Source organism: Hyla sarda, chromosome 12, assembly GCF_029499605.1.
Source record: "Hyla sarda isolate aHylSar1 chromosome 12, aHylSar1.hap1, whole genome shotgun sequence".
Classification (NCBI taxonomy): domain Eukaryota; kingdom Metazoa; phylum Chordata; class Amphibia; order Anura; family Hylidae; genus Hyla; species Hyla sarda.
The window spans coordinates 49,806,844-49,829,523 of NC_079200.1; the positions used below are offsets into that span (position 1 = coordinate 49,806,844).

Consider the following 22,680-nt stretch of genomic DNA (forward strand, 5'->3'; position numbering starts at 1 on the left):
GCTTCTTTCATTTTTAAATGAAAAGAACCTGCTTGTTGCTTTGGGTAACTGCTCCACTCTTCCTCTACACAGGTTTTGGTCAATCTCCCCCATGGTTTTCAAAGGGAACCTGTGTCATAGTTCATATGATGCAGTAAAACACATGCGGATTTGCTGTCTAGCACACTACCATCCCGTAGAACTAATGTGTGAACCCACTCATATTTAACGCTGCAGATCCGCCGCTGAAGGACCGCTACATGGTGCCTTTAGATGTGCCTGCTCAGAGCAGTAATATGCCGCTACAAGCGGACACACTGCGATGTGCGAGACGCTGCGCATGCACAGTATACTCGCACATCTCGGCAGCTCTTGGCTAGCCAAGGGAGCAGCCGCAAAGTGTGAGGGTACACCGCGCATGCGCGGCGACTCGCACATCGTTTGAGTGGGTCCGCTCCGAGCAGGCACATCTAAAGGCACCATGTAGCGGTCCATCAGCGGCGGATCCGCAGCGTAAAATACACTCGTCTGAATGTACCCTTAAAACACAAATGTGCACATTTGGCTGTGGAGCTGAAGAAAATCTGCAATAAAATTTGAAGCAATAAGCTGCCTGCTGGTTGTATTGCAGATTCTGACTTTTCATTGAAGTCAATAGGGAAACTCCACAATAAAAAGGTATATTCACACATGCAGAATAGCTGCAGATTTTGACTTTGCTACTGACGTCAATAAGGAGATCAAAATTTGCAGAAAATGCGTCCATGTGAACAGACCCTAAATCTATGTCAAAAACTGATGTTCTGCAGATTTTAAAATCCACACCACAGGCCAATTTATGCACAGGAAATTTCTGCAGTGTCTAGAGCAGATCTGATTAAATCTTTTACAGGTTGATGGTACACAAATCCATTCTGTGCATAAAGTGGTAGACCCCATACTTCAGACACCATATACTAATTCCCTCTGATGATGTCCACTACAGGTGTGCTGGCAAAAAGCTTCTCACTGAATGGCGCATGTGCAATGCAATAAACTACACAACTTGGCCACCATTACCAGGAACCAAGCTGTAGAACCCAAGAGACCCCTCCCGTCTACCAGACTAATTTTAAGGCTATGAACGCTTGGAAATGCGCCGTCTCATAGACGGCAATGCATTTCCGTGGACTCTACAGAAAGAATAGACATATCTGCGGACTCTGGAATCAGGATTTCCGTGGCAAATTCTGCCATTTGCACAGTGCAGCAGAATCCCACTGAAATCAATGGGACTCTGCTGCTGCAGAATTTCCTTGCAGAACTCTTGTACGGAATCCCGCACAGAAATTCTGCCGTGTGAACATGGCCTAAGAATCACTGACATATACTATAGCTGTGCCTGTAAGTAGTGCTTTTACAGAATAGAACAGTGTTCCCAAACCAGGGAGCCTCCAGCTGTTGAAAAACTACTACTCCAGCATGCCCTGACAGCCAAAGGCTCTCCGGCCACGATGGGAGTTGAAGTTTTGCAACGGTTGGAGGCAATGTGGTTGGGAGACACTGGATTGGAAGATACCTGTAGGATAGCGATGGGGAGCCTAAAAGTCCCTGCAGCCCTCCTGGAGAGTGCTGCTGTAACATGGCTTCTACCTGTAAGGGCGGTGACCTGCCCAAACTTATGTCACTTCCAGAACCTTACATCCATATGCACTCACTGAAAACCATATTAGTATACAAGGGGTTGTCCCAAGATTAAAAGATATTCCCTATCCATAGGACAAGTTATAGCTACCTAACGCAGTGTTTCTCAAGCGCGGTCCTCAAGTCCCCCAACAGGTCATGTTTTCTGGATTTCCTTAGTCTTTCACAGGTGATATAATTATGGTCAGTGAATCAGGCATCACCCCAGTTATATCACATGTGAAAGACTAAGGAAATCCTGAAAACATGACCTGTTGGGGGGACTTGAGGACCGCGCTTGAGAAACACTGACCTAACGGGTGGTTGTCTGACAGAATCCCCACTGATTGAAAACAGAGGTCAGTTATCCCATGCATGAATAGAGCACAGTGCACATTGTCTATGGGACTCCAAACATAGCAAAGATGTGCTCATTAATGTTGGAAATAACCCTTAAAGGGGTACCTCGGTGGAAAACATATTTATTTATTTTTTTTTAAATCAACTGGTGCCAGAAAGCTAAACAGATTTGTAAGTGACTTCTATTGACTCCAGTACTTTTTAGCAGCAGTATGTTACAGAGGAAATTCTTTTCTTTTTGAATTTCTTTTCTGTCTTGTCCACAGTGCTCTCTGCTGACACCTCTGTTCATGTCAGGAACTGTCCAGAGCATAGGTTTGCTATGGGGATTTTCTCCTGCTCTGGACAGTTCCTGATACAGGCATCAGGTGTCAGCAGAGAACACTGTGAACAAGACAAAAAAAGAAATTCAAAAAGAAAAAAATTACTGTAGTACTGGAATAGTAAGGATTTTTTAATAGAAGTAATTTACAAATCTGTTTAACGCTCTGGCACCAGTTGATTAAAAAAATAAATTATAAAATAAAAGTTTTCCATCGGAGTACCCCTTTAATACACAATTGGTATCCTAAAGCCATCCTTTCCCCCACTACTGAAACAATCTAGCTCTTCAAGATTGGAAAACACCGAGATATATAAAAGAATATTAACTTGACTAATCACATTTTTTACTTTCATTTAATTTTTTACTGTCAGATTGTGTGGTCTTTACAGGGTTAAAATTGTGTTATAATCCATAATAAATTATATTTAAAGTCTACCTGCCTTAAAAATAAAAACATTTAAAAACTTGTTCCTGTGATCAGTCGAGGTCTGAACACTCAGACCCTGACTGATGAAAACTTTTGCTATGACATATCAAAGTTTTTTTTTTTTAAATGACAGGTACACTTTAATATTCACTAAGATCCATAAGTCATTGAGTGAGCCTTTCCTGTTAAAGAAACACTCCAAACTAAACTTATACACTGTGTTATACCTAGTGCAGGGTATAAGGCGGTAGAGCATGGCACAATGATTCTTCCCTTATTTCTCTGTCCCATATAGAAGTATATAAAAACGATATTAGTTTTGCCTGGTGTTTTCCTTTAATTAAACTGACTTGACCATCATTCCTGGAAAGCAGACAGACATCCATTTCAACCCACCACTGCATTGTTTAGAGAAGATGCTAAGCTGTACCGTTGCATAACTAGACATATGCCTTTTAGTAGCTGGGTGACAATGGAGTCCATGCAGATCCTTGTGAGAAACTAAACTTAGAACCTATGTGGAGTTCACAGCTGAAGCCATTAGGGCAGTGAGGATCCTTACACCGAGTTGTGAGTGGCGGCCACCCCTCCTGAGGGTGACTGTTATTCTATGTTGTCATAGATCCGCATGACATCCGGTTGGTCTTTGATCAGTTCCAAGAGTTTGAAGACCCTTTCTTTGTCAGCATCTGAGAGTTCTACAGTGGTAATAGGCAAATACTCCAGCCCAGAGGAGATGGGCACTAATCCCAAGGAGATCAGTTGGCTACGGACATCTCGTAGTGACGATAAATCACAGATATACTGCAAAAAAAAGAATTTCAAGTAATTCATCAAATAATCAAGAGAACTATGTCAAGATAAATCTATTGTATCACTATGTACATATCTGGGGGCATCAATATTCTGGAGACAAGTTTTTGACTTATTTTGAGATATATATACGATAAAAAAAAAAAAAAGTCTGCTATGTTCCAAATACAACAGCACATCTGTTCATAGGTCGTGCCCAATGCTGCAGTTCACCCCCTTTAAAGTAAACGTGGCTTAACTGCAATACCCCACAAAACCTGTGTGGCACTTTTTTGGGGTGAAAAATAAATTCTGTACAATTCCTTTAATGTTTTATGTCCCAGAACTACTAAACTAGAACTCTCATTATGTAGTCAAAGGCTGACAAAGCATGATGGGAGCTGTAGTTGTGCACCAGCTGAAGAGCCACTGGTTGGGAAAAACTGTTTTATGGGACTTTGGCTGCTTTCCATTATTCAAGTACCCATGTACGGTGTCCATTTTAGGACAACGTCAGTCGTCAGCCGTACCTCTGTCCTCCGTCAGGTGAAATGGCATCCCACCTCCTCCCTCGGACCAATCGCCGCCAGTCGCAACTCCGTCCTCCGTCAGGCGAAACGGCGTCCCGCCTCCTCCCTCACCAATCGCTGTCATCCTTCAGCCACAACTCCCTCATCTGAAAGTCCCTCATCCAAAACACTGTCATGCCTCAGACCATTCCCTCAGACGCATATCAGAGCAGACATTGAATAGCATGTACAGCAGAAGCTGTATAGCAGAGAGCCGACACTGACTCTGCTACACGGCAGGAAGGTTTTTCGTCTGAGGGATGACAGAGTTTTGGATGAGAGACTTTAGGATGACAAAGGAGGGAGTTGTGGCTGAAGCCTGATGGAGATTGGTCCGAGGGAGGAGGCGGGACGCTGTTTCGCCTGACGGAGGTACGGCTGATGATGTCCTAAAATGAACACCGTACCCATGGACCAGTCTACGTCTTGGGAAAGATTTATCTCCATATTTATTTTTCACTTTGCCAGACTGTTTCGGCCAATCATTTATGTGCCTCAACTAATCCTGTCCCTTCCATTATTCCATGTACATCTGAACAGAATCCCCTATATAAAAGGGCCTCATTTCCACCTTATACACATCCGTCTCCTCCTCCTCATCCTGAAATTCTTGCACATCCTCAGCTCCGGATTGAATCGCCAAATCAAGAGCCTGCTCCATCTGCACAGGTTTGCCATCTCGGTCTTGAGTCTGGGTGGTCACAACCCCCTTTTTGTTAAAGCAGTGCAATGCATCAGTGGGAGTTCCGCTGTAAACCATAAAGAAAAGAGGACTTCATATCTGTTTTAACATAAAAACTTGGAAAAAATTATTGACAGCTAAGAACAGCGAGGAATAGGAAAAACTCCAAGGCTCTTCACACTTTTGGAGACTACATCTGCAGTTCCGTCAGGTTTGATTCATTTGAATTAGCCGGATGGAGTTGGCTAGTGACAACGGTTGGCTCATTTTTGGACCGTTTCGGTCCGGCAACAAAACGGCATACTGTCCAAAAAATTATCAGATCGGAGTCACTAGTGGACTCTCTCCAGCTCATTCAAATAAACGGGGCTGTCGTATCCCCAAAACGTAATGCACCCATAAGTGGATGGGGTTTTTAGTTTTTCAAGTCATGTAATCAATTTGTCAAGTGACTCAAGGATTTCTATTAAAGCGCTGGGGGAGAAAAAACACTAGTGTTAAACACACATTGCATTTTTCTTGTTGTTATTTTTTTTTCCCTCCCATAGAAGTCCATAAGAGAGAAAGCAGCAAGATTGCCTGAAAAACGTCATAGTCTCAGAATGCTGTGATTTTTGAAAACTGACACTGAGCCAAAAAACGCCAAATTAAAACACGCCACATGGGTTTAACTCGTGTTTTTCTCGCCCACTGCTTCAGTAGAAATCCTTGAGTCACATGATGAATGAATGAATCACATGACTTGTAATGATAAAAACACAGGGGATAAAACATCAAATAAACATTTTCAGAAAAAACACCACAATAACTGCATCCTGGGAGTGCAAAACCAGGGAGTTTCTGTCATGTTTTGATCAGGTAAAAAAAGATGCCAAAACACGTTTTGTGGAAACGTAGCCTTACTGCTGTTTCAATGACTCAAACTGATTCTAGTATGAACTCAGCCTTACAGTTTAATTGCTGGGGTCAAGGCTGTGGGATTCTTATTGTGAAGGGACTTTGATGACAAGTTATCTGCCATTAACTATAGTAATAATTGCTTCCCAGGTCACATACCCATTTTTGTTGAGCAGGAGCCTGAGATCTGCAAAAGAGCGACTGGTGTTATCAGTCAAGAGTTCAATAATGAGGGAACATCCACCGGGCCCTCTAGCCTGAAGCAGCGCATAGGATGTGGGTTTAGATTTATCCTGGAGGAACAGAAAGAAAATACATTTAAATCATGTGACAAGGTTACTATACCAACTCCTTAATGTCTACCTCCAAGTTACGACTACTACTTGGCGGTCATCGAGACCAGGGGACCCTTACAGACTTGAGAGAGATAAAGATGGGCCATAGAAAGTAATGCTAAGTGAGTGAAGCAAAGTAGCTGTGCAGGACTAGTCTGCTGCGTGGGATGGCTGCCAAAACATGCACAAGGCTCTGTTTACATCTGCACTGTAGCTTCTGTCTATAAACAGGGCGGGTTTCGGGGGGAGGGAAACAGAGCGGGTTTCGGGGGGAAGGAAACAGAGCGGGTTTCGGGGGGAGGGAAACAGAGCGGGTTTCAGGGGGAGGGAAACGGAGCGGGTTTCGGGGGGGGGGGGGGGGAAGAGCGGGTTTGGGGGGGGGGGGGAGAGCGGGTTTCGGGGGGGGAACAGAGCGGGTTTCGGGGGGGGGGGGGAACAGAGCGGGTTTCGGGGGGGGGGGGAACAGAGCGGGTGGGGAAACAGGGCGGGTTTCGGGGGGGGGGAAACAGAGCGGGTTTGGGGGGGGGAAACGGGGCGGGTTTCGGGGGGGGGGGAAACGGGGCGGGTTTCGGGGGGGGGGAAACGGGGCGGGTTGGGGGGGGGGGAAACGGGGCGGGTTTCGGGGGGGGGGAAACGGGGCGGGTTTCGGGGGGGGGAAACAGAGCGGGTTTGGGGGGGGGGGAAACGGGGCGGGTTTGGGGAGGGGGGAAACGGGGTGGGTTTGGGGGGGGGGAAACGGGGCGGGTTTCGGGGGGGGGAAACGGGGCGGGTTTCGGGGGGGGGGGAAACGGGGCGGGTTTCGGGGGGGGGGGGAAACGGGGCGGGTTTCGGGGGGGAAACGGGGCGGGTTTCGGGGGGGGAAACGGGGCGGGTTTCGGGGGGGGAAACGGGGCGGGTTTCGGGGGGGGAAACGGGGCGGGTTTCGGGGGGGGGGAACAGAGCGGGTTTCGGGGGGGGGAACAGAGCGGGTGGGGAAACAGGGCGGGTTTCGGGGGGGGGGAAACAGAGCGGGTTTCGGGGGGGGGAAACAGAGCGGGTTTCGGGGGGGAAACAGAGCGGGTTTCGGGGGGGAAACAGAGCGGGTTTCGGGGGGGAAACAGAGCGGGTTTCGGGGGGGAAACAGAGCGGGTTTCGGGGGGGAAACAGAGCGGGTTTCGGGGGGGGGAGACAGAGCGGGTTTCGGGGGGGGGAGACAGAGCGGGTTTCGGGGGGGGGGGGAGACAGAGCGGGTTTCGGGGGGGGGGGGAGACAGAGCGGGTTTCGGGGGGGGGGGAGACAGAGCGGGTTTCGGGGGGGGGGGGGGGAGACAGAGCGGGTTTCGGGGGGGGGGAGAGACAGAGCGGGTTTCGGGGGGGGAGAGACAGAGCGGGTTTCGGGGGGGGAGAGACAGAGCGGGTTTCGGGGGGGGAGAGACAGAGCGGGTTTCGGGGGGGGAGAGACAGAGCGGGTTTCGGGGGGGGGGGGGGAGACAGAACGGGTTTCGGGGGGGGGGGGAAACAGAACGGGTTTCGGGGGGGGGGAGACAGAACGGGTTTCGGGGGGGGGGGGGAGACAGAACGGGTTTCGGGGCGGCGGGGGGGAGACAGAACGGGTTTCGGGGGGGGGGAGACAGAACGGGTTTCGGGGGGGGGGAGACAGAACGGGTTTCGGGGGGGGGGGGGAGACAGAACGGGTTTCGGGGGGGGGGGGAGACAGAACGGGTTTCGGGGGGGGGGGGAGACAGAACGGGTTTCGGGGGGGGGGAGACAGAACGGGTTTCGGGGGGGGGGGGGGAGACAGAACGGGTTTCGGGGCGGCGGGGGGGGGGAGACAGAACGGGTTTCGGGGGGGGGGGAGACAGAACGGGTTTCGGGGGGGGGGGAGACAGAACGGGTTTCGGGGGGGGGGAGACAGAACGGGTTTCGGGGGGGGGGAGACAGAACGGGTTTCGGGGGGGGGGGGAGACAGAACGGGTTTCGGGGGGGGGGGGGAGACAGAACGGGTTTCGGGGGGGGGGGGAGACAGAACGGGTTTCGGGGGGGGGGGAGACAGAACGGGTTTCGGGGGGGGGGGGGAGACAGAACGGGTTTCGGGGGGGGGGGGAGACAGAACGGGTTTCGGGGGGGGGGGGGGAGACAGAACGGGTTTCGGGGGGGGGGGAGACAGAACGGGTTTCGGGGGGGGGGGGGGGAGACAGAACGGGTTTCGGGGGGGGAGACAGAACGGGTTTCGGGGGGGGGGGGGGAGACAGAGCGGGTTTCGGGGGGGGGGGGGGGAGACAGAGCGGGTTTCGGCTGGAGGCACCCTGTATATATGAGCTAAGGGCGGAAGTCAGCCCACCCCCAGCAGGCATCAGTGACGTTGCGCCTGCTGGGGAAGTCTGCCTGTCTACCTGGTAAGTGAGCACACTACCAGGTAGACAAAAAGGCATTTCTCAGATAGTAAAAAAAATTTAAAGGCAGGGAGGGGGTTAGGGAAAGATGGGCAATAGGCTGGGACAGAAAAAAAGCATGGTGGGAGCTACTCTTTAAAATATAAGAGACCACCCTATAAGTGGTGATCTCCTTTCTGTCCCTTTTCCTCTACATTAGATATTTTCCCCGGGTACTGGTTACTTACCGCTCCCTTAATAGCAGCCTCAATGGACACTTTTGGCATGTTCCTTTGCCGGCCCTGCTCAATTAGTTGATACAACTGCGGATTGAAGTCAGGGTGTGGTCCTCCTTCTGTAAGGAGAAAACACTAAGATCATGTTGTGTCCATCTCCTCCAGCCTCAGATTGCGGAGCCATCATCTGTACCTCTTACTGCCACTTTGATCATCATGCTGAGCTTGGCGAACAGACGTGCCCTGGCTGCATCCTTCGGACCTTTTATATGCTTCACTTTTGACCATTTATTATGCCCAGCTGAGGCTACGATAGATGTGTGAAGACTTGCCCCCTGACGACCAGGGCAACAGAATCTATCCAGAGCTTCCTGGCATCCAGACAGTGACCTCCAGAGGCAGCTCCTGTAGGAGACGCAGAGCCTGCCCAGCACTAGAGACATGGTACCACTGCCAGCTTACCCTGCAAGCATGAAAGAGATGGAAGTCAAACAATGTTCTTCACAGTACACAATATACCCCCCAGGGTGTCACACAAAACAAAGGTAATGTTTTTGTGACCTTTTTAAATGACCATAAAACTTCCCAACGTGCCCCCATAACAGTGCGCGCCAGCCACACGGGCCCCCATAACAGTGCGCGCCAGCCACACGGGCCCCCATAACAGTGCGCGCCAGCCACACGGGCCCCCATAACAGTGCGCGCCAGCCACACGGGCCCCCATAACAGTGCGCGCCAGCCACACGGGCCCCCATAACAGTGCGCGCCAGCCACACGGGCCCCCATAACAGTGCGCGCCAGCCACACGGGCCCCCATAACAGTGCGCGCCAGCCACACGGGCCCCCATAACAGTGCGCGCCAGCCACACGGGCCCCCATAACAGTGCGCGCCAGCCACACGGGCCCCCATAACAGTGCGCGCCAGCCACACGGGCCCCCATAACAGTGCGCGCCAGCCACACGGGCCCCCATAACAGTGCGCGCCAGCCACACGGGCCCCCATAACAGTGCGCGCCAGCCACACGGGCCCCCATAACAGTGCGCGCCAGCCACACGGGCCCCCATAACAGTGCGCGCCAGCCACACGGGCCCCCATAACAGTGCGCGCCAGCCACACGGGCCCCCATAACAGTGCGCGCCAGCCACACGGGCCCCCATAACAGTGCGCGCCAGCCACACGGGCCCCCATAACAGTGCGCGCCAGCCACACGGGCCCCCATAACAGTGCGCGCCAGCCACACGGGCCCCCATAACAGTGCGCGCCAGCCACACGGGCCCCCATAACAGTGCGCGCCAGCCACACGGGCCCCCATAACAGTGCGCGCCAGCCACACGGGCCCCCATAACAGTGCGCGCCAGCCACACGGGCCCCCATAACAGTGCGCGCCAGCCACACGGGCCCCCATAACAGTGCGCGCCAGCCACACGGGCCCCCATAACAGTGCGCGCCAGCCACACGGGCCCCCATAACAGTGCGCGCCAGCCACACGGGCCCCCATAACAGTGCGCGCCAGCCACACGGGCCCCCATAACAGTGCGCGCCAGCCACACGGGCCCCCATAACAGTGCGCGCCAGCCACACGGGCCCCCATAACAGTGCGCGCCAGCCACACGGGCCCCCATAACAGTGCGCGCCAGCCACACGGGCCCCCATAACAGTACGCTCTAGCCACAGGGGCCCCCCATAACAGTACGCTCTAGCCACAGGGGCCCCAATAACAGTACGCTCTAGCCACAGGGGCCCCAATAACAGTACACTCTAGCCACAGGGGCCCCAATAACAGTGCACGCCAGCCACACGGGCCCCCATAACAGTGCACGCTAGCCACAGGGGCCCCATAACAGTGCACTCTAGCCACAGGGGCCCCAATAACAGTGTGCGCCAGCCATAAGTGGCTCCTGTAACAGTGTGTGCCAATAATAACCTGTGGCTCTCAAGCTGTTGTAAAACTACAACTCCAATCATGCCCTAGTAATCCATCATGGTAATCCTTAGTAGCTGTTACATAACTATAACCTAATCTATCATCTCGTGGCTTTCCAGCTGTTACAGAACTACAGCTGTCAAGAGCTCATAAGAGTCATGGTAACAGCTGGAGGGCCAAGAGTCAAGATCATTGTATTATGGAGTCAAATATTTGATACGCCACACCTCCTAAAATTAAAGTAGTCCCGCCCACAGATTATTAATATAGGTCACAACATATGCTGGATGTCACCTTTAAATAAAGCCAGATCATGTGACCTCTATGCAGACGCTGTACATAGAGGGAAGAGGTGAAATCAAACCAAAATATAATGCGCCTGGCATCAATAATGTGCGGGGTAATGCCCGGGCACACAGGGCACTGACCTCCGGATCACATCTTCATGTGCCCGCTCTCCCCTTGCTGAGTACCGCTGGTGTGCGGCTCACGCGGGGAAAGTGAGCAGCCAGTGCACCGGTCCCCCAGGAAACACGCACATGTCTTTCAGTTCCGCTTCTGTAGGGCAGAGCGGTCATTGTTAGTGGCCCCGCTGTTCTTTTTATAATAATTGTTTTTTTTATGTATATATGTAAAAACCGGCTTAAAAGCCTATTGATCTCATCAGTGTGTGCCCCTTTTATTATACATTATTTCTTCGAAGACATGCTAAACCCAGTACCTGTCAGTTTCCCCACAATGTGTGACAGCTTGAGACCTCAATGATACTGACTATTCAGGGTGCCCTCCACAATGACAACCAGAGACCCCCCATAATAAGAGCCACAGTGTTCCAGTGACTATAACTAGAGTGCCCCACAATGACAACCAGAGACCCCCCATAATAAGAGCCACAGTGTTCCAGTGACTATAACTAGAGTGCCCCCACAAAGACAACCAGAGACCCCCATAATAAGAGCCACAGTGCTCCAGTGACTATAACTAGAGTGCCCCCACAATGACAACCAGAGACCCCCATAATAAGAGCCACAGTGCTCCAGTGACTATAACTAGAGTGCCCCCACAATGACAACCAGAGACCCCCATAATAAGAGCCACAGTGCTCCAGTGACTATAACTAGAGTGCCCCCACAATGACAACCAGAGACCCCCATAATAAGAGCCACAGTGCTCCAGTGACTATAACTAGAGTGCCCCACAATGACAACCAGAGGCCCCCATAATAAGAGCCACAGTGCTCCGGTGACAATAACTAGAGTGCCCCACAATGACAACCAGAGACGCCCCATAATAAGAGCCACAGTGTTCCAGTGACTATAACTAGAGTGCCCCACAATGACAACCAGAGACCCCCCATAATAAGAGCCACAGTGCTCCAGTGACTATAACTAGAGTGCCCCACAATGACAACAAGAGACCCCCATAATAAGAGCCACAGTGCTCCAGTGACAATAACTAGAGTGCCCCACAATGACAACCAGAGGCTGCCAATAATAAGAGCAACAGTGCCTCCAATGACCAGTCAGAATGCCCTGAATGGGCACAGTTTGAGTTCTGCAACAGCTGGAGAGCCACAAGGTGGGGACATATTGTGTGTGTGTGTGTGTGTATATATATATATATATATATATATATATATATATATATATTTATTTATACATGGATCTTGTTGTTGTTTTTTTTGTTTTACAGGTACAGTAGAAGAAAGAGGACTGTCAGATGCCAGAAGTGAACAAGGGGTCTTAAGGGGAGGTAGTATTTAAAAATGCTAAAATGTATTTTTTTTTTTTTTTTTTTACTTGTGTGTGATTTTTTTCCTGACACATTTGGGACTAAGTGAATTAGTAGTGAAAGCCGACTGATAGACGCCCATCAATTGCTAAACTGGGGCTTAGCATTAGCATGTAAAACAGCTAACGCCAATCTCCCCATTATTATGCAAGTACCTACCAGCACTAGGGGTACTGGAAAGAGCTGGGTACCAGCAGGCTAGGTCGCTGAAAGACCAAATAAATGTTTCATGCCACCCAGGTATTACCAGGCTCCTGCTGCTTGTTTTGTCTCTGGCTAGTTATGGAATATATTTGGCGAGCTCCCATTTTCCATAATCAGCCAGGTTTAAAACCAAGCAACAGCAGTCTGGTTGGTTATACCAGAGTGGCAAGGGCCATTTACTTTGGCCCTTCCCAGCCTAATAATGCCATCCAGGACTGGTCCAGGACTGATGGTGCCGACGCTTCATAGTACCCCTGTTGCCATTGGGTTCTAGGGCAATAAGGGGGGGGGGGGGTAGCATTAAACATTATATTGTATATGGGCACATAGAGGGGGCCAATACTATGCAGGGACACAGAGGTGGCCCTAATATAAAGGCACAGATGTGGGCCTAAAACTATATCCACTATGTATCTTTGCACCCTATGATTAAGCTCTAATAATTGCCAAATGCATCGGGTGTTTTCTGTACTCCACTCTATGTTCTTTTATACTATTTAGAATTTTCAATAAAAAAACCTTTTACTCCATCCTTCTGGTGTTGGACATTGTGTTTTCACTGCATCGCCCTTCATGACGGCACCATGTTGGATGATGCTCCCTCGTTGCTGAGGTTTTAAAGGGCCCTTACATACCCCAGTGTTTTCCCTACAGGGATAGGGAAGAGAGGTGCATGGATGCAAAGAAGAACTAGGGAATTGGTCCATCGGGGCTCACTAGGTGTCCTTCCTCAGTCACGGTACCCCCTTCCACCCAGGCCAGTACCATTATCTGGAGAGTCCTCTGTCCTGTGCCCATATGCCCAAACCAGTGGAGGCTACTCAGGTGGGCTCAGCAGCGGCATTCTGCCGGCAGGGACTAGTGGAGAATTACAGATGAAAGCTGACGCTTAATGGTTCTTGATGTTAGGAGAATTATTCTTGGGTTCCTGGAAGCTACTGCTGACTGAAGGTTAGATGACAATCTATTTGTTCAGTAGGGGGGGAGGTAAAAGTAGAGGCAAGAAGGCCTAAAAAGACACAGTTGGTAGGTGGATAAAGTCAGTTACCATGAGAGCATACAAATCAGAAGGGAAAGATTGTCCACGTTCCGTAAATGCACACTTTTAAAGAGCTGTTCTTTATGGGTTGAGAAAACAGAGGCATCTCCTGATTGCATCTGGAGTGAAGCCACATGGTTGAGCCTTCATACCTTCATCTATTATTACCGAGAGGGGGCGCCGCTCCATGCACAAGGGGAGCCGGTGTTCTGAACAAAAATCTCCATAACACTGGGGCATCTGGCAGGAGATCACGGGAGTCCACGCTGTTAGACCCCCCCACGATCAGACACTTAAGTTCCCCTTTTAGGCTGTGGTCCCTTTCTTGGTATGGCTCCAACATGGTGCCGTCATGAAGGGGGATGCAGTGGAAAAAAGGATTTTTTTCTTACCGTTAATAGGGTTTCCACTAATCCTTTATGATGTCATCACAGTAACTCACACCCTTTAATATTGGTGTTGAGTCCCTGCACAAGTCCCTGGAGAAGAGGTGTAGGTGAGCTGTAATCATTATTGGTCTAACTAGGAGTTTGGGGTAAGAGTTAAACTACGAGTTAAAGGGACAGCAGTCCTACATTCTGTGGTTGGAGTAAGTCTGTTTATAACTGTCCAAGTACTGTGCCTCCCTTTTGGTAAGAACTGTTATTATCAACTGTCATCTGCAACTATTGCCAAACTATCTTTAAAAGGCTTGGTAAGTGACTGTGCATGTCTTTGTCTCTGCAAGCTCCATTCAGAGGTGTAAGGGGCAGATGGTGTTGCCCAGGGGTAGATGGTATAAACCCCTTCGTGTTCGTGACGCCAGGGCGTGATTTGACCTTAATCACCCGAAGGTAGCACCTTGTCCTAGGTTAGGCCGGGACAAATAATAGTCCAAGGCTAGGTTAAGGTTAACGGTAGCTTATACTGAGGTAGACAGATGGTACAGTCTATATAGTTCAGCCAGGATCCCAGAGAGGTGACCAGTAACACAGGGGACCTCGCAGCTTGCTGGAACTTGTAGTGACTTGTCAGACTATAGGTGCAGGCCACACTGACTACAATTGACTTGACTGAAGATGATGACAGATGATAAAGACGACTTGACCTGTGGATGTAATTTAGGTTGAGGCTTCCAAATGTGCTGGACACTGACCCTGAGGCGTCTGGACTGGACTGAGCAGGAAAGAATCACAAGAGTGAGATTGCAGCTGCTCTCTATCTTATAAAGGGGGCTGTACAAGAAGCCCATAGGCTACCTGCGGGTCACCTGGCGCTCTCTGGGTAATAAGCATATGACTTAAATATGTGACAAACATTATCATGTTACTAACAATCATGCGACCAACGTCAAAGGTCCTTTACATTTAAAATACAACCTATTCACATTATGGGGGAACACTGCAGGAGAACCCTGAGGATGTACAGGGAATCAACTTGACAGGACTGTAGAAGCATATCCCGTACTGGGACACCACACTTTTATTACAGCATACAGAAGTATACAGCACTCATGACTAGGTAAACACATTACACACCTTAACTTGCCATCTTAAAGTACTTGAAAGATGACCAGTATAACATGTTTAGTAATCCGACCTGGATTGTGCAATTCTCCTACATTGTGATTATAGATTTCTGGGGAAGGTAAAACACAACATCTTAACTGTCTCCATAGAGAGCGCAAATAGCGAGAATTAGAGCGGTTGGACTAGTTTGTGTATGCCTCTTTGACCCGCTCTCTCCTTATACACCTATGGGGCCCCACCAGGGTTTTCCCCATTGACTACCAGTCAAATAAACAGAGAATGAGAATATGGCGCTATGACATCATGGTAATACTTTTTGTTATCTTATCAAGTCTCATAATTGGCTCTGAGTACAGTTTTTTTTTTTAATCCTCTGAAGGTCTTTATATAGTTCTACACTGAGAACAAGTGTTGAATGAAAAACCTTTGTGGGTGATCAGATGCCAAATTGAAATAAGTTCATTATTACATATTGTAAATAAAATATCACATAGAGTGGATCCATTTAATTGTATAAAAATAAAACTGTAAATACGTTATGTACAGAATCTCAATATTCACATTAAAACATAAAAAAAAAATCAAATATATATATTTAAAGCTTTCTTCTGGATGTATCATATTCTTGCTTCAGTCAAGTCATAATATTCTGAAAGAAGAAGAAACAGATGTATCATACATAGGTGAATGGCTTGTGTCTCCTCCGCATGTCATTCACTTAAAGGGGTACTCCGGTGAAAAACTTTTATTTTTTTTTTAAATCAACTGGTGCCAGAAAGTTAAACAGATTTGTAAATTACTTCTATTAAAAAATCTTAAAGGGGTATTCCAGGCAAAAACTTTTTTTTATATATCAACTGGCTCCGGAAAGTTAAACAGATTTGTAAATTACTTCTATTAAAAAATCTTAATCCTTCCAATAGTTATTAGCTTCTGAAGTTGAGTTGCTGTTTTCTGTCTAACTGCTTTCTGATGACTCACGTCCCGGGAGCTGTCCAGCTCCTATGGGGATATTCTCCCATCATGCAAGGGATATTCTCCCATCATGCACAGCTCCCGTGACGTGACATCATCATTGAGCAGTTAGACAGAATTCTTCAGAAGCTAATAACTATTGGAAGGATTAAGATTTTTTAATAGAAGTAATTTACAAATCTGTTTAACTTTCCGGAGCCAGTTGATATATAAAAAAAAGTTTTTGCCTGGAATACCCCTTTAATCCTTCCTGTACTTATTAGCTGCTGAATACTACAGTGGAAATTCTTTTCCGTTTGAAACACAGAGCTCTCTGCTGACATCATGAGCACAGTGCTCTCTACTGACATCTCTGTCCATTTTTAGGAACTGTCCAGGGTAAAAGGAAATCCCCATAGCAAACATATGCTGTTCTGGACAGTTCCTAAAATGGACTGAGATGTCAGCAGAGAGCACTGTGGTCGTGATGTCAGCAGACAGTTCTGTGTTTCAAAAAGAACAGAATTTCCTCTGTAGTATTCAGCAGCTAATAAGTATAGGAAGGATTAAGATTTTTTTTTTAATGGAAGTAATTTACAAATCTGTTTAACTTTCTGGCACCAGTGGATTTAAAAAAAAAAAAAAAAAAAAAGTTTTTCTCCGGAGTACCCCTTTAATCAGATTATTGACCTAATTTACCTGAAGCTGGAGGGATGTCTGCTCCTACCGTGCCAGTGGCGCTCAGTGGTGGCGGTGGTGGTACTGCCCGTCTGTAAGAACAGACAATTGTAAAGGTGTAATTGGGAGTTTATCAATGCAGGCATTACTGGTATCACCTTCTGGCAATAGAAATGAATGGTCAACTATGGACCTTGTGTGCGGCAGGGAACTCATTTTTATGAAGTCAATATAGTCTAACAGAGAATATGGAGAGGGGTTAACAACGCCTTTAAGGTCACCGTATATAATTACATTTATTTAAACCTATACAGTAGTCCCTCAAGTTACAATATTAATTGGTTCTGGGACAACCATTGTATGTTGAAACCATTGTATGTTCATAACTCTATGGAAACCTGGTAATTGGTTCTGAAGCCCCAAAATGTCATTTAAAAATAGGAAAAATTGAGGATTAAACAAAAATAAGTAGATAACTAATATAGATAAAGCAAATCCTTACATATAAAAGTAAGAAAGATCTGCTGGGAGCTGTAATCACTGTCTGTTTCAGTGTTTGACAACCAGGGTGCCTCCAGCTGTTGCAAAACTACAACTCCCAGCATGCCCGGACAGCCTTTGGCTGTCCGGGCATGCTGGGAGTTGTAGTTTTGCAACAGCTGGAGGCCCCCTTGTTGGGAAATACTGGTCTATGTAGAGGACAGGAGCTTCTTCAGGGTCCTGTACAGTACACAGTGTCCCAAAAAAGTAAAATGGAACTGCCCTTACTTGGTGTCCAAAGGAGCAGCTAACCATGGCATAGGTTAAAGGAGTGGTCCAGTGGTGAACAACTTATCCCCTATCCTAAGGATAGGGGATAAGTTGCAGATCGCGGAGGGTCCGACCGCTGGGGCCCCTCGCAATCTCCTGTACGGGGCCCTGACAGCCCGAGGGAAGGGGGCGTGTCGACCTCCGCACGAAGCGGCGGCTGACACGCCCCCTCAATACAACTCTATGGCAGAGCCGGAGCGCTGCCTTCGGCAATCTCCGGCTCTGCAATAGCGATGTATTGAGGGGCCGGAGAGCCTGGCCCCCGTACAGAGAGATCGCAGGGGCCCCAGTGGTCGGACTCCCCACAATCTCAAACTTATCCCCTATCCTTAGAATAGGGGATATGTTTTTCACCACTGGACTACCCCTTTAAAAGTAGTAAAGACCATGTAGTACCTCCCTGTACTGTAGGGGGCGCTACCAGACAGCCAGTCAGTGCATACACTTTAGGAATACAGGGGTTTTACCAGTGAATGCCCATTGTGATTGGTCGGTTCTTCCAGCCATTGACACATTTCACAGATTCCATAGCATTGTATGTTGAGTCTGGTTTCAAGTTACAATGGTCCAGAAAAGACCATTGTATGTTGAAACTATTGTATGTTGAGGCCATTGTAAGTTGAGGGATCACTGTATAATCGAAACAACCAATTTCATTCTGTACAATATGTTGTATCAAAGCCATTGAGCATAGCAGAAGTGGAGAGTTTCAGACTACCTGAGATCCTCATTATAGATCATATTCAGATGTGAATGATAAGTGACAGGCCTTTATTTTAATCATCATTTAGAAACAAACAAGAATCTCACAGGTCCACATGGTGAGAGGGTGTAGCTGGCAGTGTGTCTTGTCCGATGTGTCTGACGGTCGGCTCACGGTGAGGCACAGGTGCCATAGGAGGCAGGGTGGGATATGTTGGGTATGTTGGATAGCTGGCTGGGTACGACTCATAATGATGGTGGTAGACCATTGGTTCATCGTCTTCAATTTGCACTGGCATGATATTTGGCTAGAAACAGAGAAGATAATAAATGATTTAAATAAATTATTATAGTTTTTTTTTTCTTTTTCTAGGGGGTAGTATTGATGGCCTATCCCTAAGATCAATATCTGACAGGGCCCAACTCTCAAGAAAAAAGGCATTCAGCGCTTCAAGTAAAAACCTTGTCCCGAAGCACAGTTTGGTATATTTGGTTGGGATTATACCTGCTTATTTACTGAAATAATTTAGTAACTTTAGAAATATAATACATTATTGATTTGAGTTAGATTTTGTATTTTACTCCAGAGCTGTACTCACTATTCTGCTGGTGAGGTCACTGTGTACATACATTACATTACTTATCCTGTACTGATCCTGAGTTATATCCTGTATTATACCCCAGAGCTGTACTCACTATTCTGCTGGTGAGGTCACTGTGTACATACATTACATGACTTATCCTGTACTGATCCTGAGTTATATCCTGTATTATACTCCAGAGCTGTACTCACTATTCTGCTGGTGGAGTCACTGTGTACATACATTACATTACTTATCCTGTACTGATCCTGAGTTATATCCTGTATTATACTCCAGAGCTGTACTCACTATTCTGCTGGTGGAGTCACTGTGTACATACGTTACATTACTTATCCTGTACAGATCCTGAGTTCTATCCTGTATTATACTCCAGAGCTGTACTCACTATTCTTCTGGTGTGGACACTGTGTACATACATTACATTATTTATCCTGTACTGATCCTGAGTTATATCCTGTATTATACTTCAGAGCTGTACTCACTATTCTGCTGGTGGGGTTACTGTGTACATACATTACATTACTTATCCTGTACTGATCCTGAGTTATATCCTGTATTATGCTCCAGAGCTGTACTCACTATTCTGCTGGAGGGGTCACTGTGTACATACATTACATTACTTATCCTGTACTGATCCTGAGTTATATCCTGTATTATACACCAGAGCTGTACTCACTATTCTGCTGGTGGAGTCACTGTGTACATACGTTACATTACTTATCCTGTACAGATCCTGAGTTCTATCCTGTATTATACTCCAGAGCTGTACTCACTATTCTTCTGGTGTGGACACTGTGTACATACATTACATTATTTATCCTGTACTGATCCTGAGTTATATCCTGTATTATACTTCAGAGCTGTACTCACTATTCTGCTGGTGGGGTTACTGTGTACATACATTACATTACTTATCCTGTACTGATCCTGAGTTATATCCTGTATTATGCTCCAGAGCTGTACTCACTATTCTGCTGGAGGGGTCACTGTGTACATACATTATATTACTTATCCTGTACTGATCCTGAGTTATATCCTATACTATACCCCAGAGCTGTACTCACTATTCTGCTGGTGGGGACACTGTGTACATACACTACATTACTTATCCTGTACTGATCCTGAGTTACATGCTGCATTCACTAATCTGCTGGTGGATGGACATTTATCATTGGCTTTACTTTAATGTTCTAAATGTCCCTGCAAATTTTGCGCAATTGATTTTTTTTGCACAATTGTTTTGCAACATTTTTGGTAGAACATCTACCTGTCTACTGTTTGGTGCACCGTACGCTTCATTTGCAGTGGACCTGTATTTATTATCTGCGCAAAATAAATTTAGCAGCTTATTTTTTTTTTTTTTTGCGCAAGTGTATGACAGCTAACAGGACATGTACAAATGTGGCAGAAGCCAGAGCACAAAACTTAATCCAATCTCTGCAGCTCACTGGTTTCTATAATTAGGCATAACTGTGCACCATTTTGGTAAATTTTGACAAACTGTGTAAAAAATACACCAAGCAAACGGGTAAAATTAATACTACCTCACACCAATGTCCCCCACTGTGTACAAACATTACATTATCCTGTACTGATCCTGGTCATGAACTGAGTTATGTCCTGTTTTATACTCCAGAGCTGCACTCATTTCTCATTTCTCTGTTGGTTGTCATTGGAAACAGTCAAAACATTTGTTGTCAGACACAACTCCAGCAGCTTAGCTCAACTCTAATAATGTAAGATAAATTACGTTTTTTAGTAAAGGAACAAAAAATCCTAGAATGCAGGTTTCGACAAGGAATGCTGGGAGATTTTAGGCCTGAATACAGCAACACATATGCTAAGTGATATTTTCAATGTAGATTTATTCTGCATATAAACCATACATCTGAAGGCATATGTGCACTCTATAAACATGGCAAGACTGGGAGCATCTTGAGATCCTTTTTTTTTTTTTTTTTTTTTTTTTTTTTTTTACCAGAGGCCACAGATCTCACTGGATTCCATAGCAGTTGTATGGATTTTCAGTAATTAAAGCTATGCATTTCTTGATACAGTATTCCTTTCTGATCCTGAGAAAGCTGGAAGGCAAGCAATATGGCCACCATTACACCTCTTCCAGTTGTAAACCAACTTCCTCAGGCTCCTGAAAAAGTAACATGTCTTGTTATTTGGTGATCCATATGATACATACCACAGGGGGAGGTGGCGTAGAACCATATCCAAAGCTGGAAAGAGCAGACATTGTCATGTTGTTCATTATAACCTGATGCATCTGGGCATTCTGGATCATCATCAGCTCTATCAAATCTGCAAGTGAAAGATATATAGAAATCTGAAGACCGAAGCAGGAGAGTGGAGACCTCAGAGAAATGTTATGGCCACAGGAGCTATAGGGTTGGTGGTGGGATATGGCCAGTTCTAGCTGCTCTTCCTCATCTCCCTCAGGGGCGTTTACCTACGCAGGACTCCCCCTCTTCATGGCTCAGCGAGGGTGGAAACAAACTTGCTAGAGAACAGGTCTGACTTTCCCAAGGCTTTTGAATGAAGTAAGTGAACAAGGGTTTGATTTTCCTGCCTCAAGATTGAGAGCTATGATCATCGGGCAGGAGGGTGCCTTCTTTCATGTATACTAGTGTAACAGAGTGATAGTGGGTAGAGAGCCATGTATGGGCTACCAGAAGGACCTATAGGGCAAAATACTATTGTTCTCCTCTCACCTTCTTTAGCACGACCATATCGAATCGGATGAGACAGGGGGGGAGTGAAATCTGTTGGAAGCTGCTGGATAATAGTCGGCTGATGAGGAACCTTAGAAATGGAAGCAAAGACACAGTGTGACTCTTATCCATAGTATTCATCATACTGTGTATTCATTAAGTCACTAATACCCATGGAAGAGCATTGGGGCAAACTTATAGGAAGAAATCACATAAAATAATGAGTGAAATAATATATTAGAGAACGGACATTTATCTCAGAGCTCTGATGTAATAAGTCACTATGGGAAAATAGATCTAAGGGTAATGTAAATACTTCTACATGGGCCGATTATTGGGCAAAAGAGCATTCCTAGGAAAACTTATTCCCAATAATCGGCCCATGTCTAAAGGCCAGTGATCAGCTGACGGACTGATCGTATTCATGTGCAGCCACATACATTATCACAATCATCCACACATTGCATGTGTAAAAAGGGAAACGTGCTGACGTCAATGATGAATTTAATGGGCTTCACCATTGATTGAGTACTTGTTATCTGCCGGCAGTCATCTTAAGTAAGAGGGCTCTTACCAAAGATGTAACTTGAAGATGTTGGGCCCTGTTGCAAAATCTGTAACAGGCCCCACACCTATAAGGTTTTTTCATTTATTCTGTGTTCACATGGGGCATTAAATTAGAAGTCCTGCTGCTAATTACCACAATTTGCATCCAAAATTAAATGCCCCCTGTGAACAGAACCATATAGTACTATTTACACATATATGAAAAAGAGACTTTATGGCTCCTAGGCCCTGGTGCAACCGCACCTTCTGCACCCCCTATAGTTACGCTCCTGGCTCCTACTTAAATGAACCCTCTGAGATAATCCAACAAAACAAGAGTGAGACAATATAGACCAGTGGTTCTCAATCTAGGGTACAAGTACCCCCAGGGGTACTTAGCAGTTCTCCAGGGGGTACTTGAAAAAAAATCAGTATTGGCAGCCACAGCCATTGGTAATTGACCTGGTCCACTTTGAAAGAAATGGTAGGCTGGCGTCACTGCACCGAGCAGCGGACCTGGAGGACAGCAAAGGGGAAGCGCGGGCACTGGGCTGCTGTGGGCAGTAACTACCATCAGCTTTGGTGTT

The 22,680-nt window shown here is 47.0% G+C and overlaps 2 protein-coding genes and 1 long non-coding RNA gene across 5 annotated transcripts in view; 1 reads left to right on the forward strand and 2 right to left on the reverse strand.

The window, feature by feature from the left end:
* Positions 1 to 2,665: 2,665 nt before the first annotated feature.
* On the reverse strand, positions 2,666 to 14,109 carry LOC130296591 (translational activator of cytochrome c oxidase 1). Of its 3 annotated transcripts, none has more exons than XM_056548293.1 (6): positions 13,966 to 14,109; positions 8,808 to 9,077; positions 8,627 to 8,733; positions 5,853 to 5,986; positions 4,686 to 4,863; positions 2,666 to 3,557 (listed from the first exon to the last, which is right to left on the reverse strand). In XM_056548293.1, the coding sequence occupies exons 2-6, from the start codon at positions 9,055 to 9,057 to the stop codon at positions 3,357 to 3,359; spliced, it is 870 nt and encodes a 289-aa protein (XP_056404268.1). In that variant the 5' UTR covers positions 9,058 to 9,077; positions 13,966 to 14,109; the 3' UTR covers positions 2,666 to 3,356. The 3 variants fall into 3 exon arrangements, with proteins under 3 accessions (XP_056404268.1, XP_056404266.1, XP_056404267.1); XM_056548291.1 differs by lacking the exon at positions 13,966 to 14,109 and adding an exon at positions 10,968 to 11,106; XM_056548292.1 differs by lacking the exon at positions 13,966 to 14,109 and adding an exon at positions 10,834 to 10,972.
* Positions 14,110 to 14,285: 176 nt separating this feature from the next.
* The window catches only part of LOC130296593 (uncharacterized), a 40,075-nt gene continuing 31,680 nt past the window's right edge, over positions 14,286 to 22,680 (forward strand). Inside the window, exons 1-2 of the long non-coding RNA XR_008849241.1 lie at positions 14,286 to 14,406; positions 18,599 to 18,708. This is a non-coding gene — a long non-coding RNA (uncharacterized LOC130296593). The remainder of the gene's footprint in view (positions 14,407 to 18,598; positions 18,709 to 22,680) is intronic.
* Positions 15,661 to 22,680, reverse strand: part of LOC130296592 (proline-rich protein 29-like) — an 85,363-nt gene continuing 78,343 nt past the window's right edge. Inside the window, exons 5-9 of the mRNA XM_056548296.1 lie at positions 21,548 to 21,638; positions 21,022 to 21,137; positions 18,334 to 18,533; positions 16,735 to 16,805; positions 15,661 to 15,730 (exon numbers count right to left, since the gene is read on the reverse strand). Of these exons, the coding sequence (XP_056404271.1) occupies positions 15,699 to 15,730; positions 16,735 to 16,805; positions 18,334 to 18,533; positions 21,022 to 21,137; positions 21,548 to 21,638 (510 nt within the window). The 3' untranslated portion in view covers positions 15,661 to 15,698. The remainder of the gene's footprint in view (positions 15,731 to 16,734; positions 16,806 to 18,333; positions 18,534 to 21,021; positions 21,138 to 21,547; positions 21,639 to 22,680) is intronic.

Coding starts and splice junctions, on each gene's coding strand:
- LOC130296591 (XM_056548293.1), bottom strand. CDS start 9,057: ATGTCTCTAGTGCTGGGCAGGCTCTGCGTCTCCTACAGGAGCTGCCTC. Junction 8,734..8,807: donor GATCAAAGTGGCAGTAAGAG/GTACAGATGATG, acceptor TTCTCCTTACAG/AAGGAGGACCACACCCTGAC. Junction 3,558..4,685: donor AGGAGACGGATGTGTATAAG/GTGGAAATGAGG, acceptor TTTTTTTTGCAG/TATATCTGTGATTTATCGTC.